Source organism: Vicugna pacos, chromosome 10 (genome assembly GCF_048564905.1).
Source record: "Vicugna pacos chromosome 10, VicPac4, whole genome shotgun sequence".
In the NCBI taxonomy this organism is placed as follows: Eukaryota; Metazoa; Chordata; class Mammalia; order Artiodactyla; family Camelidae; genus Vicugna; species Vicugna pacos.
The window spans coordinates 16,824,746-16,839,316 of NC_132996.1; the positions used below are offsets into that span (position 1 = coordinate 16,824,746).

Sequence of the window (14,571 nt, forward strand, 5' to 3'; positions counted from 1 at the left end):
AGATCCCTCTAAAGGTCTGAAACACTCATTCCCCCCAGCTGCCAGGATTCTTATCAGCTGCAGGCTCACAGCTGCATCCCTCCCTAAGAGTTGCATTTGACTGCAGAAAGATGATTCATCCAAGGTTACATCCTCATCCCCAGGGACAGTGTGCATCCAATGACTGGTTGATTTGAGCCCAAAGGTCCAACCCTCCTGCTACAGTTGTAGACATCTCTAAATAGCTATCCCAGCCTCAGAGGTCCCTGGGAGATTGGCTAAGGCCACTCTTGTTTCACCATTCAACTTCTTCTGCAGTACCTTGGTTCTCTTGCTCCCTGACAAGTGTTGCTGAGATGATTTCCCAGTAAGCCTCCAAATGCAAACCCCAGATTCAGTACCTGTCTCCTGAAGAACTCAACTTGCAGTATGAGGTAACTAGACAAGCTTCTCAAGTTTCCATTCTGTTGCACCAGCCCCACATGACCATCAAAAGCCTTGCTGGGTTTCTCTTTCCCTCAGTAGAGACCCTGTGCAAGAGCCAAGCCTGAGCCTTGTGGAGGCTCCTTGTTGAGTCTCTGTCCAGAATCAGTAAATGCCCCCAGCAAACAAAGTGGCCACTCACCTCAGGAGAGCGCCTTCCTCTCTGGAATTCCTGTTCACCTAATCCTTGCTGCTTTCACAGTTCTCACATGCCTTTAAATGCTTCTGTAATTTATCCGTATTTTTCTGGCTGTTGCAGGAGGGTTTGGGGCTGCCATGACTTAATACATCCTATATAGAAGTGGAAGTCTCTAGACACAGATTTTCAAAGGTCCAAATGATAATTAACTTTTTCCTAACTTAATTGAATTATAGTCAGAAAACTTACCTTTGTGATTCAAATATTTTAAAATTTGCTGAAATTATTTAGGCCTAATATAGTCAAATTTAATAAAATATTACATATATTCTTAAAAAGAATATGGATTCTCACTATTGGATGCAATGGCCCTTACATGGTCATGGGATCAAGCTTGTTAATTGTTTTGTTCAAATCTATATCCTTACTGATTTTTATTGATTTGATCTGTTTCTGAAAGAAAAATAGTAAAATTTCCTATCACTACGGTAAACCCGTCCATTTTTCTTATAGTTCTCTCCATATTTGCTTTATATATTCTGAACCAATGTTATTTGATACATAAAGTTGAGAATTATTATAACTTACTGGTGAATTGAAACTATTGAAACATTAAGTAATGATTTTCTTTCTCATAATGCCTTTGTTTCTACTTTTACTAACACAGTTATACCATATTGCTTAGATTAAGTCTTTGTCTCTCTCTTATAAGTCATTATTTATTTAGATGTTTAAGCTCTTGTACTAGATGGTGAATGGTGAATACTGATAAATTATTTCTCCTGCAGAACTGTATTCTCAGACACTATGAATATATGATTGAACTAACATTAATATATACCATCATTTTATCAATTACATGATAAAACAAAGTATCAGGTGTCCAACTATTAAGTTTCACAGTTCAAAATCATATAACAGATGTCTGATCAATTCATTAGTAGAAACCCACTTCTTTTTTGGTTGGAAAGACCAGGAAAAAAAAAATCACACTTCAAACGAAAATAATAGTTAATAAACAACTTCAAATACATATGGCAAAGAATTACAAGACCTTCAGAAATTTTATAATTAAGAAATGTTTTGGCCACAAAGTATCTCTACCTTTAAAAACAAAAAAGTTTAGTAAGTAAAAGGACCTATTCTATACACTCTGCACAAGGCAAAGGCAACATTTTGCTAGAAATATTTCATAGCCTCCTCCCATTCTGTCTTCAGGCCCTCCCCTCTAAAATTGCATCTCACGCGTAAACACTGGGCTAAGACTTTTTTGTCTGAAGACATTACACACATGGCTCCTGTACAATGTATATTTTACATGAACTTTCAACCAGAGATGTGTTTTTTTCAAAATGGAGGTTTTCATAACAGCACAAAGTGAGATTTATATGAAGACATTAAATAATCACCATGAGTCTTGGTAAGAATCCAACAAAATCAATTGTTGCACAAACCTGATGTATCCTGGTACACGTGTAGGGTGGTAAACATAAAGAAGCAGACAGATAACCATATGGGTCCTATTTGCAATGTTTAAGATGACTGAAGGAATAAACCACATACAGTTAATAGCGCTGTTCATAATTCCTAAGATTTTAATTCTGTATGGTACTAAAAATATACAGATATTGTGCTGAGTATTTTGGCACCTAATCTCTCAAGTTCTTACATATTGTTTCTGGCATGGGAATAGTAGTAAGCCAAACTGAGAGGCTGCAATTCTGTCAGGCTTGTGGCTTTTCAGTATTCCTATGGAAGAGCCATTAGACTTGTCATTCATTAAGCCTATATGTTGGCTTATACGTACGATAAATTAAGTCCTGTCTCAAGTTCCACTTCCAAGGCAACAGCAGCCAAGGTTTATTGAATGGAACAGCTGTTTCTATGACCACTGGAGTCTTTGAAGCGCAGCCTCATTTTAGAACGGTATTTCTCCAAGTACAAAAGTTGCTTGCTGTTAAAAGCTCCACGCCGCTTTTGTCTTACATATTGTACTGCATCTTCATTTTTCATTCCACCTTCAATTAGTGCTAGGGCAACAAGCACTGGAGTTCTCCCAAGACCTGCAACACAATGAACAGCAATGCAACAACCAGGTTCTTCACGAAATTTAATGTTTACAAGACTTAACCAGTCATCAACAATCTGGTTAGACGGTGATGAACCGTCATCAAAGGGCCAATCCAGAACCTGGATGCCTTCTTTCTCCACAAGAGCAGTGTCATAAGTTGCTTCACATAACTCCGTATTTCTTAAGGTCTTCTATAAATTGGCTTAAGGTTGCACTGGTTGGGATTGTGTGCAGTAAGAAATCTCATGTTCCTGTATGTGACTTCCACAGGGGCTGGGTGATTCAGTGGAGCCATGTTAGTTTAGTTTAAAAACAAAACAAACAAAAAAAATCACTATACGGTTTCGAAAGAAAAAATTAAATTCTTGAATGCAGAAATGATGTAAAGGAACTGAAGTCTACTTCAATATGCCCCACTCAGAATTCTCAATGCTCTGGATATGAAATTGGGACTAACGGGAAATTAAAGGCGCCTCCTAACAAGAAGCCATCCTTCATTAATACTGAGTCAGTGGGAAGGAAGAGCACCGAGGTTTACCCCATCCAGGTCAGAATTCTTGCACAATGCTCTGCAGACTCCAATCCTACACTTCTGTGTCCAGGATGACCACTCTTACGGGGGCTTCTTGGTGGAGTAGTAATGAATTTCTTCAGTTCACTTGTCCTCATAAAGGTCGTGCTGAACCTGGCAGTAGTCTCCGGGGCCCTTCAGGAACTCCATAAATGCGTGACCAAGAAAACCACAGGAAGGAGTTAGTTTACTCATCAGAGACTGTGGCCTAATCATACAGCCGCTCCCACGGCAGCGACACAGGCGTCGGCGGTGGCGTCGGCTGCAGAGCAGGGAGCTGTACTGGTCGGCGCGGAGCCGCGGCGGCGGGACACCGAGCTCACAGAGCGCCGGCCTCCAGGGAGCCAATCGGCGTGCGCCCAGGCGCTCTTGCGTCACAAGCCCTCCTTTTTATAGCCGCAGTGACGTCGCTCCTCTTCACCAATCGCGGCGGGGCGGGCCCCGAACCGGAGGAGAACGAGGGCGTGAGGCCCGCCCCCCGGCAGAAGTCACTGAGGCCGCCGCAGGAGTGAAGCGGTTGGTGTAGGGAGAAGCGCCGGAGCTTCAGCATCCTCGACTCCCCGCCTCCTCCTAGGAAGGAAGGAGGCTGAGGACGGACTTGGGGGTGCGCGTGGCGGGGGCGAAGTCGGGGAGAGGCTGAAGAGACAGGGTGGGTCAAGAAGGGCAGGGAAGGGAAGGTAGTGGAAGAAGAACCCCGTCTGTTGACTGTGTTATATGTCCTTCCGTCGGCTTCATATTTTAGCTCTGTTTCTTGAGAACAACATATTGCTAGGCTTTTTATTTTTCTTCAATCTGGTCTGATAAGTTTTATCTTTTTAACTGAAAAATTTAATCCATTTACATTATATTATTTCTTTTTTTTCACTGTTTTACATTACATACTGCTATCTCTTCATCTATTTTCTTATTTCGTGCTCTTTGACGTATTTCTGTATTTTTCATCCTTTTTTATTTTTTGGATTAAGGTCCATATTTCCCCTCCACTATTTTGGAAATTTGTAATTGTGGTTAAAACTTCTTAGCAGTTATTATGGTTAAGCTACTGTTCTAAATCGAAATGATTTCACGTTTCATTTGATACAACCTTATGAATTAGATACTAGTATTATTTCTATTCTGATTTTTTAAAAAATTAAACCCTGGGCACAGGAAAGTTTTTTGCCCAAAGGCACATAGCTAATAAATGGCAGGGCTGAGATTTGAAGCTTGGAATTTTGGACCCAGAGTCTCTTTCTCTAATATGTATGTCCTGTTATATACCTTATTTCTATACTTTCAGTACCTAAATAGCTTAGAAAAATTCAAACTTTCAAAATCTTTTCCCACCTCTTGTAGGAACACAACATGCTTTAATTATTAATGTCGTCAAGCATCTTTCAGCCCCACAAATTATTTATAAAAATCAGTTTAAATTTGCTCAATATGTCATCAGTTTCTTTGCTCACTATTTCTTTTTGCATTTCAACCCTTTCTTCTAAGATCATTCCCCTTTAAAAGCATCTTTTGGAGGTTCCTTTAGTTCCTATTACATGATCAACTTTGATTAATACTTTACATAAATATGCATTGTCACTGTGGAAAACACATTTTATTGTTGGTAGACTTTTTTGGTTTTTGTTTGGTTTTTAAATAAGCTTTTTTTCCTAAAATTATTTTGCTTTCATTTGTAATAGTTTTGCTGGGTACACAATTCTACATTGACATTTATATTCTCAACCTTTTGAAGATATGCTCTCTAACAGCTTTAGTATTTTCTAAAATGGCTAGGCTGTTTCCTGGCCTATGTTTGGTCCATAATAATAAAGCCCTATTCCTTCCTTCTCTCCTCTTTCTTCCTTCCCTCTTTGCTCTTCTTTCTTCCTTCTCTCATTTCTTAATAGTTCAGTCCCCTACATGGACGGGAGCACTGTAGTTGTCTGTGCAGTAGGTGGGGATGCAGAAGATACTGGAGTCTGAGGGAGAGGGTGAGGAGGACATTGAAGCAAGGGTCAGAGTGGTAGTAGCACTCTGGTGCGGGCTGTCAGAACCCAGTCAGGGTGCAGAGGATGTATAAGGGGGACAGCAGTGGTGACTGGAGATCATATAAGAGTTTATCTATTAATACATTGAGAATAATTGGACTTAGGCTTCTCACTGTAAGATAGGAGTTACAAATGTGGAAAGTGAAAAAAGTACACTTAGCTGTAGGATTTTGGGTTGGAATTGGTTGTATCAGTGTGAACTCACTTCACTATATCAATACAGAAATACAGATGTGTGGTGTGGTGTGTGTTGGGGGGGGTGAGTTCCTCAGCTTCATCTACAGAGAGCAGAGAGTTCCTGTGACATCCCAATAGCAATGAGAACTAGACTAGCACTCAGACGATAGTTTCTTAATACAATTCTCCATTAAAAGGAACCAAGTCTCCTTGGGGACATGGCTGATTACAGAGGTAGGGCAGAAAAAATATTAGAGTAGCCTGGAACATCTTGTTGTGATGAAGAGTTATGGATGTGTTCAAAAAATGAGGAATATGACAAAAGGACACAGACCAAAAAGAGCACAGACTAAAGGAGGCAAAAGAGACCTGACCACTAAATGAAATGTGGTGTCCTGGATGGGATCTTGGAACAGCAAAAGGATATTAGTGAGAAATTAGTGAAATCTGAATAAAGCATGAAGTTTAATTGTGAAGGACCAATGTTGATTCCTTAGTTGTGACAAATTTATCATAGAAATAGATGTTAACAATGAGAGAAACTGGATGAGGAGTGTACAAGGAACTCTAAAACCATTCTAAGATTTTTTTTAATGACTTAAAAACAAAAAAAGCAAGCCAGCTTAAAGGGCTACCACTGGTCATGATTTTTACATCAATGATAGAAATGGATTATAACTCATTGAATAAAATAAAAATCCTTAAGTCTATATTGATACAAATTAATAGGGAGAAGCAAACACTTTGCCTTATAGTAGAATGCCAGCTAATGCATGTAGAGGAATGGTGGAGTCAGAAAAATCTATTTAGCAATCATCATCACGATTACACATTTAGCAAAGAAACATCAGTAGATGCTAAAACTAGTAGGCAAAATTCGATGAGGAATGGGATATTTACTTACTTTCAGAAGTACCTACCACAAAATACCTATTAGTTACAAAAGAAAAAAACAACTTGATAGTGGTAAGCCTGGCAGGCATCACTTAATCAAATGATCAAAGTTAACATGACCAGTAATGAGACAGACTGAATTGGGTACCACCTGATAGGATTGAATACAAGGACCATAGCATCACATTGGTGATATTTCTGACAAAAAATACAGGAATTTTATCATGAGGAAAAATCAAACAAATCCAAGTGGAAGGACTGACATCTTCAGCAGTGTCAGCCATGAAAGTCAAATTAAGGCTGAGGACTGTTCCAGGTTGAAGGGGATTAGGAAATAATGGCAACTAGATGTCACACATGATCATAGATTGGTTTGTTTTGCTTAAAAGGACATTACTGGGACAACAGGCAGAATTTTCATTGAGTCCATGGATTATATGGTAATAATGAATCAATGTTAATTTCTGATTTTGGTGGTTATGTTATGATTTTATGGGAGAATATCCTTATTTGTAAGGCATTCTGCTCTAAAGTATTCAGAAGTGATAGGGCATATGTCAGCTACTTGCACTTAGTTCTGTGGATGGAGTGGTGGTTTTTTGTTTTTTGTTTTTTTTACCATTCTTGAGTCTTCTAAGTTTGAAATTATTTCAAAACAAAAAAAGTATCTCTAATATTGATTTAAAAGACCTTAGTCACAGGTAATTAACTGGTGCTTGCTTCTCTGAATTCTTGCTCCCATTTTGTGTTTGCCTCTACAGGCTTTTTTGGGCAGCTTTACATTATTTAAAGATTTAAAAAAACACTTCAGCATTGTTAGGTATTTTGTAGCTTCTTCCCCCCAAACTCTCAGGATATGGCAGACTGGCAGTTGTCTACGACAATCCATTTCCCCTGTATTTAGTACTAGCCTTCCCTCAGTACTTCACTAGACACATGGCCACCAAGCTAGAGACTTCATTTCCCAAGCTCCCTTGCAGCAGTGGTGTGGCCATGTGATTAAATTTGGCCAGTGGGACATAGCCAGAAATAATGGTACCACTTCCACTCCTTTATACTTCTTAAAAAACATGTACACTTGCTCCCCTGCCCTTTTCTTCCTACCTGCTAGTTAGGAGATGGTAACTGGAGCGGTTGCCTTGAGCCAGTGGTGGAAACCACAGGAGGAGCTAGCAGAGCCACCTTACTATCTTGGACTACTGACCTCTATAGACTTGTTTCTTGAGAGAAAAGTGCACTTCTGACTTGGTTAAGCTACTATTGTTTGACCTCTGTTAAAGCACTATCCTAATTAAGAAAATGTAAATGAAAGGACTGAGGAACCACCTGATTTGGGGGAAAGGTGAAAGGAAGAAGAATAAAGACTCAAAACCAAAATCAAATGCTTCTGGTGCTGGCCAAGATGGACTAAGGGCCCTACAGTATTTCTCTCTAACCGATCATAACTGAACAGAACATAAAAAGCAACTACCTGAGGACTCTGAAAAACAAACAATAGCAGGCAGATTGTGTAAGTCAGAACCTGAAGAATGACTTAGCATAGTGGTGATTTTACTGAATTTATTAGCATAGTGGTGATTTTACTGAATGTATTCCTCTTCTGGTTTGACCTGAGGGCAGTCGAAGACCTAGAACTACGCAGAGAGCATAAGCTCAAGCGAAACCCCCTCTTTCTAGCCAGAGAAGCAGGTAAAGGGTTCTCTGTGAGCTAGAATGTAAAGGGAAAGCCCTTTCCCCCTCCCTAGTATGCCCCAAGACCAGGTGCAGTCATGAAGCTGCACAGGGGCAGCAGGACAGCAGTGGCAGTGGTGGCATTGCAGGCACCTAAGTCCCTGAGACATCCTCCCTTCCTGGCCAGAGGAAGCAGGAATAGGGACCCCTGTGGTGAGAAGAGTGATAGGAGTCTCTGCTATTTGACTCTGACTTGTCACTCACTGCTCCCCTCTGGCAGAGTAAAGGGAGCTAAAACTCCAAGAAAAACCCTGGCTTTATAGCCAGAGGACTGGGAATAAGGGACTGGAGAATGTGAGAGAAATTCCAGAAAGAAGGCTGGAGAAATAAATCCTTTAATTCTGTATATGAATCAATACAAGTCTCACATTTACTCCCAAGCTGCACATGTGAAAAGCAGATCTAAGGAAACACAGGCTTTGAGAATTGAACTGACATCATAACTACTACCCACAGAAAGTGAGGCAGAAGTTGCATTCTGAACTTCAAGATTCTGCTTACTTAAAAAAAAAAAATCGACATTCTCCAGAAGATTTTAACAAGGTGGGGCAAAAGTTATCTGAGTTTCTTTGGGCACCTCAAAAGAAGGCAATCTGGTTACAACAAACTAGGACCTAAACATTCCCCAATCTCCTGGTCAAATACCATTATAATACCCTCTTACGCACTAATGAATTCTAGCAAACTACAAAGTACTATGAGAGGAAAGAATCAGATTAAAATTGTGTTTATAAAACTGAAAACTATCTGTTTACACTAATGGATTCTTAAATCAATTTTGTTCAGTCTAATCAGAAATTTTTAATGAAATAAAATGAAGTAGAAATTACCAGAATGTACTGCAGATGGATGGGTAAGTGCAGCCCTGTAAAACTTTTGTCTCAATTATATGTATGGGCACAGGTTCTGTGTTTCCACATGAAATTTATTTCTTTTACTGAGTCTTACTCAGAAAGTTTTTTTTTTTTAATACTGGAGTATGTGCTTTCTAACAGCCATTCCAGTTCTCATCTCACTATTTTTATGAAGAGTCAGAGGAACGCAAAAATGGACATAGTTCTCTAGAACTGAAAGGGCATTTTCAAAAGCAAACTCCTTCACTTTACTCACTTTTCATAGCCTGAGCTTGTAATAATACTGAAGGAAAGCCACCCAGAGCAGGAGTTCTTAACCTGTGGTCTGGGCAGTCTAGGAAGCCTCCAACTGCATGTAAAATGTTGTATGTGAAACTGTACATATTTTTAGAAAAGGGTCCATATTTTTCATCAGATTCTCAAAAGAGTCCACAACTGTCCAAAACATTAAAAAAAACAACAACAACATTGAAATTGGGAATCCTTTGATGCATTAAGCCTGTCTGGCAGTGCCATGGTTCTAGAAATGACAGAACTTGATGACAGTAATTCACATTGATTTAGAAAAAGACATTCTAATTGAGTCTGGCCTAATACAAGGTGGGACTAAAACAATATGAGCAATTAAGATCAGTGAAGAATATACCAAATTAAGAAGACCTGCTCAAAAAAAAAAAGACTGTACATTTTTTATTGTATGAAATCAGCTGTTAATGAAGGACTATAATAAACTTTGATTCTTAAAATGGTTGAATGATTTTTTTTTAAGTTAGATTTTACAACCTAACTCACATAACCACACCTCCATCTTAGCCTTGATAGGCAGGAGCACAGGGCTTGACATCTGTTGCCATGATGACCCCTTGTCACTCTTCACCTAGCTATTTCCTATTTATCCTTAAAAACTCAGCTCAGGCCTCATCTGTTCCAAAAGGCTTCAAGTTAACCTCACTGCAAGGGCTCCACCTTGCTCTTCCATAACAACCAGTGCACAGCACTATTGGGTATTTACCTCGTTACCTGGAGATTTTCTAGTCACATCACTCCTCTGCACTACACAGTGCGTGCTCTGAAGGCAGGCAGGGACTGATGAAGTCTTAACCTCCAGGTCACTAGCTTGGTGCGTGACATACAGTAAGAGTTGTCAGTGCTGCTATCCATGGTAATAAATTATAAGTTCAGTTCCTACAGTAAAAAATGTCTATGAAGTCATATCTTTCACTTAACCATATCAAAATTGCCTAAAGTCTTTTTTTTTTGATAAGTCTATTTTTTAATATATTAATATAACACTATTATAGTAATTTATTATCTATTAGAGACAAAGAAATACACCAAGGGTGTAGCAGGGATGGATTTCAAGCAAGTCAAGCAGTCCTGGGGAAAAGCTATTGTTTTAAATATTGGTTGGTGTTGATTGGACCTGCGTGGAGGGATCTTCTGAGGAAATGGAAGGAAGTGGCAATGCAGGAAGTGTGGGAAGGGAGGTTCCAGACAATCCCAGTCACCAGAGAGCATTCTTGTTTTTACAGAAAAAGGTAACATTAGCAACAAAATTTGCCTAATATCAATTTGAGTAAATATTCTCCCTTTAACTATCAGGGCTCAAAATATTCCTATTTTGTATTTGGAGTAGGGCCAAACACTATTTTGGATGTCTCCCCGCATATACTTCCCCCATTTTCTAAGAAAGATGTGGCAAGCAGAAAGCAGAGAGTCTAAGGGACTTTCTTTCCAGTTTTTGTATTTCAGAAATCTAGACATCACTCTGCTTAGTTAATTGTTTTACCTGAGTGGCAGGACCAGGCAGGGAGAGGAAAGACAGAGAGTGAAGATCAGTGAAGAAAGTTCTGGCTGAGAACACATACACCTTAACTGAGAATCAGTCCCATAATAGGAAGCTAGCCCTCTTCCACAGCACATACAGCTTAAGAATGGATGCAAGGAAAGCAGTGAGAGCAGAAGGTGGACCCTGGCAAGCCAGCCAGGCTCCCCTCACAATACACACTTATCTCAACAATAAACCTACACTCGTGGTGTAGAAATGGCCGGATGGTGGAAGGAAGGGTTGGCCAGAAGATCACCAAGAGCAAAATAACCCCTGAGGTCCCAGCAAGTCCCAGGTGTGTCAGCAACTAGAAAATTCAGGAAGCATCATTCTGACCACGTGAGGCAAATAGCCTACCCGACCTCTGGGAGGTTCACACATACAGTCCTCTGGAAAAATCTAAAGCTGGGGGGTGGGAGGGAGGGGTAGTAAAATTTACCATTATGAATTGTTATGCACAAACACGTATTTATTATGACACTATTCACTATAGGTGAGGAAAAAAAGCTCCTCACACAAAGTCACAGAGTGGCAGGGCTGGGTCAGCAGCACCCCCTCAGCCAGAATGAAGCCGGGTCCCCTCCAGGCCGCGACGGCCCGCGCAGGGTTCGGGGTTGGGGGGCGGCAAGACAGGAGGGGAGAACCTGGGGACTGAATTCAATCTGCTCCTGAAAGCACCGAAACCGCACAAAATTTTTTTTTTCCTTTATAGTACAGATAGGTAGTTGCACCATCATCCCTAAACATTTAAAAAAGAAAAACTCCCCCTGGAAAACGCAGGCGCACACTGAGTTTTACACAAACAGCCGGGAGCCGTGCACGTACTTGCTCAGGGGCCACAGGTTGCTCTCGCCCACGTTGGAGGTGCGCCTCTGGCACTGCCGGCAGCGCCGGTACTTCCCACACTGGTCCAGGAGGAAGAGCTTGTCCGAGGCCCTGCGGAGAGGCAGGAAAAGCAGTCATTCCCCGGTGTTCCCTGAGTCCTCGCTGACGCCGAGGCTGGAAGCTGGTGCATGGAAGGGATACAGAAGAGCAACACCTGGTCCTTCTCCTCCAGGAACTTCCGACTCACCTGTGATGGCCCACCTGCAGCTCGCCCCAGCCTGGCATCTCCTATTTCTCCTGGTTCCCCAGCAAATAAAAGGCTCTGAGCGGTGCCTTCACAACAGTCTGACCCCAGCCCTCCCACTCAGAGAACACAGTTTGCACAGAGTCACACAGCCAGAGAAGGGTGGAGCCAAAACTTCCCTGTTTGCTGGTTTGCCACGTGGATGAGCTTCCCAGGAGACAGGTGTGAGAGGGAGATCAAGCCATTAAGCTTCTGGTTAACAGTTAACACCCAGCAGACAGAGAAGAGTAGACTTGCAACGAACAGAGAGCCAGAGGTGTCCAGAAACTTAAGGGCAGGAGAGGAAGTGTAGAGGAACAGGAGGAGGAAAGCAGCTGGAAGCAGAGATGAAGGGATGGCAGTGACTGGTTTTCCACTTCAACGCTTTTTCTTGATTATGCAGGACAGTCCCTGATGTGTTCCCCTGTGCTATCAAAGTATCTATATGGGTGGAATTCTGTAAAAAGGAGCATCAAAGACAGCCTAAAGGACAACGAACAATCTTGGCAGTGGGCAGGGGAAGACCTCTCCGGCTTGCCTCACCAGTGGGACAGACTACTACGAACTAACTGCATACATGTGCACCTTGTTTTTGCTTTTGCTTTGTTTTCTTTTTAACACCAACCAATTCCTCCTTCCTACCTGCTGCCTGCTTGAGTCCCTGCCCACAACTTGGCCTCCTAGGTCTTTAGGTGAGGGGTCTGCTCTGGGTGTCCATGGAACAGCTGGGTTATCCTGCCACTCAAGGTTATGTCCTGCCTCCTCTACCCTTTATCACTATGTTGGCCAAGCTTTCTTCCAAAATCCAACAAAAATCTCCCTGACATTAATCTCATTGCCTTCTACCTGCTTCCTCACAACACTGAGAAAATGGCTTGAGATACCAAACTGTCTCTTCCCTTCCTCTTTTCTAGGCCAAGCAACCCCCCCTCCTCCTTTGGAGCCTATTTTCCATGTCATCCCTCATTCTTTCATTGCCATAGGATATGGGTTCTACTTGTTTCAAAGACAGATGAGAAGTATCTTAGAATCCAAAAGGAAAAAGAGAGTTACAGATCAAGATCTATTATAATACATTTATCTACGATAAAAATCAGTTGATATTGGCAATTTAAAGAGTATTTTGGTATATTCAGGTTTTACTAACATTTGATTGTACAGGCTTGGTCTGTTTATTCAAGTTTTTAACATGCTATGAAATTATATGTTACATTTGTAAAGTATTTTAATTAAGTGTAATACTTTTCCATCTCTTTATTTGATCCCCCAAACTCCTGTGTTAACCAAGTCAGGCAAATGTTTGCTTTCCCCATCTTACAAATGAGGAAAGTAAGGTAAAACGATTAGCTGCCTCTCCAAAGTTAGTGTTAATTAAAAAAAAAAAAGAATCTAGGTTTCCCAATTCTAGATTGTAAACAGGTAACTGGGGAGAGTGGGCAGGGATATGATAATACATTTCAGGGGGATGTCCTTGGTTGGTTCCATAATGAGCATCTCACTTTTCCAATTGCTAATTTTACCCACAACCCCTTGACTCTGCCCTTAAGGGACCATTCCATAAGCCTTAGATGTGTTCACACGGAAATGCACTCTTCCTGTTTCCTCTTCCTATTTCTAATTAACTATTTCTGGGGAGAATCCCCTCTCTCTTCCACACAGGCCTCCCTAGCCTCCACAAAAGGAAAGTAAAACCACTACACAAAGGCAGAGATTAGGGCAGAGCTGGCAAATGTATGACATACAGCACAGCATCCTCCATCCCATGTCCACAGCAGACATTTCTAACAGACAGTATTTCCCATTGAACCCAAAATTCTTCTCTCCACAAAGTTCTCCAGACAGCCACCACTAATAAACTAAAGTTGACACTTAAAACCTATCTGCCATTGCAGTTTAGAGGAAGCTAAACAAGATGCAGGGAGGATTCTCTTCGCAAATAAAACTTCAGGTGCAATCAGATATTACCTCTCGAAAGCCTTCTCCTCCAGGTCCCGCTGCTTCTTCATTACAGCACTTCGTGCCCAGTCGTTCTGTAAGTTTTGGTTGATTCTGTTCACTCGCTCCAGCTCAGCATTCCTGTCTGCCAAGTGCCTAGAGACAACAGAATAGTCTGGTTGCATTCACAGTACTGGGAAGGGTATGCATCAACCTTGGGAACCCATTCCTTTTATGCGAAATTAAACAGAAGGGTTTTATTCACTACTCGTTGAAATAGACTAAGAGGCATGAACACTGTGAAAACATAGTGAATGTCTTGCAAATTATTTACGGATCTAGGACCTTTCATCTTCAATCCTGGTTTAAATTAGCAGGATTAAAACCTTTTTCCAGTTAACAAATTCAACCTTTAAAGCCATCAATTTCCTTTGAGGCAAACTTAACTGATCTGAAGATTCCTCTCAAATGGATTTCCTACACTTTGTTTCTTTCCTTTTAGTCTAGCCCCTCAGCTGTCAGTAATCAGCCCACCAGTTCCTACCAGCATTTTACAAAACAAAGTAGACAGGCCTACAAATCCGTGTCTAGAAAGGGGAAAAGAAATAGAAATGACTAGGCAAAAGAAAATGAAATTGAGAAAATATCTAACACTGTGAAGAAGGTTTAAAAAAGTGTTTGGTGAAGATCACCTCATCAGAGAAATGACTGCAGTACACCTCTCTTCAAGTACAGTGTCCCAGCATTTGCAACGTTAAATGTTCCTACTACTGGTCTCCA

At 41.0% G+C, this 14,571-nt stretch overlaps 1 protein-coding gene and 1 pseudogene across 2 annotated transcripts in view; both read right to left on the reverse strand.

Annotated features, from left to right (window-relative positions):
- Positions 1-2,170: 2,170 nt before the first annotated feature.
- On the reverse strand, positions 2,171-3,330 carry LOC107033997 (protein tyrosine phosphatase type IVA 1 pseudogene; annotated as a pseudogene).
- Positions 3,331-11,429: 8,099 nt separating this feature from the next.
- Positions 11,430-14,571, reverse strand: part of CCDC81 (coiled-coil domain containing 81) — a 42,167-nt gene continuing 39,025 nt past the window's right edge. Inside the window, exons 14-15 of one of the 2 annotated variants that reach the window (XM_006197508.4) lie at positions 13,822-13,947; positions 11,430-11,684 (exon numbers count right to left, since the gene is read on the reverse strand). In XM_006197508.4, the coding sequence (XP_006197570.2) occupies positions 11,543-11,684; positions 13,822-13,947 (268 nt within the window). In that variant the 3' untranslated portion in view covers positions 11,430-11,542. Of the gene's footprint in view, positions 11,685-13,820; positions 13,948-14,571 lie in introns of those variants that run through there. The other variant, XR_012076476.1, reaches the window with a different exon arrangement.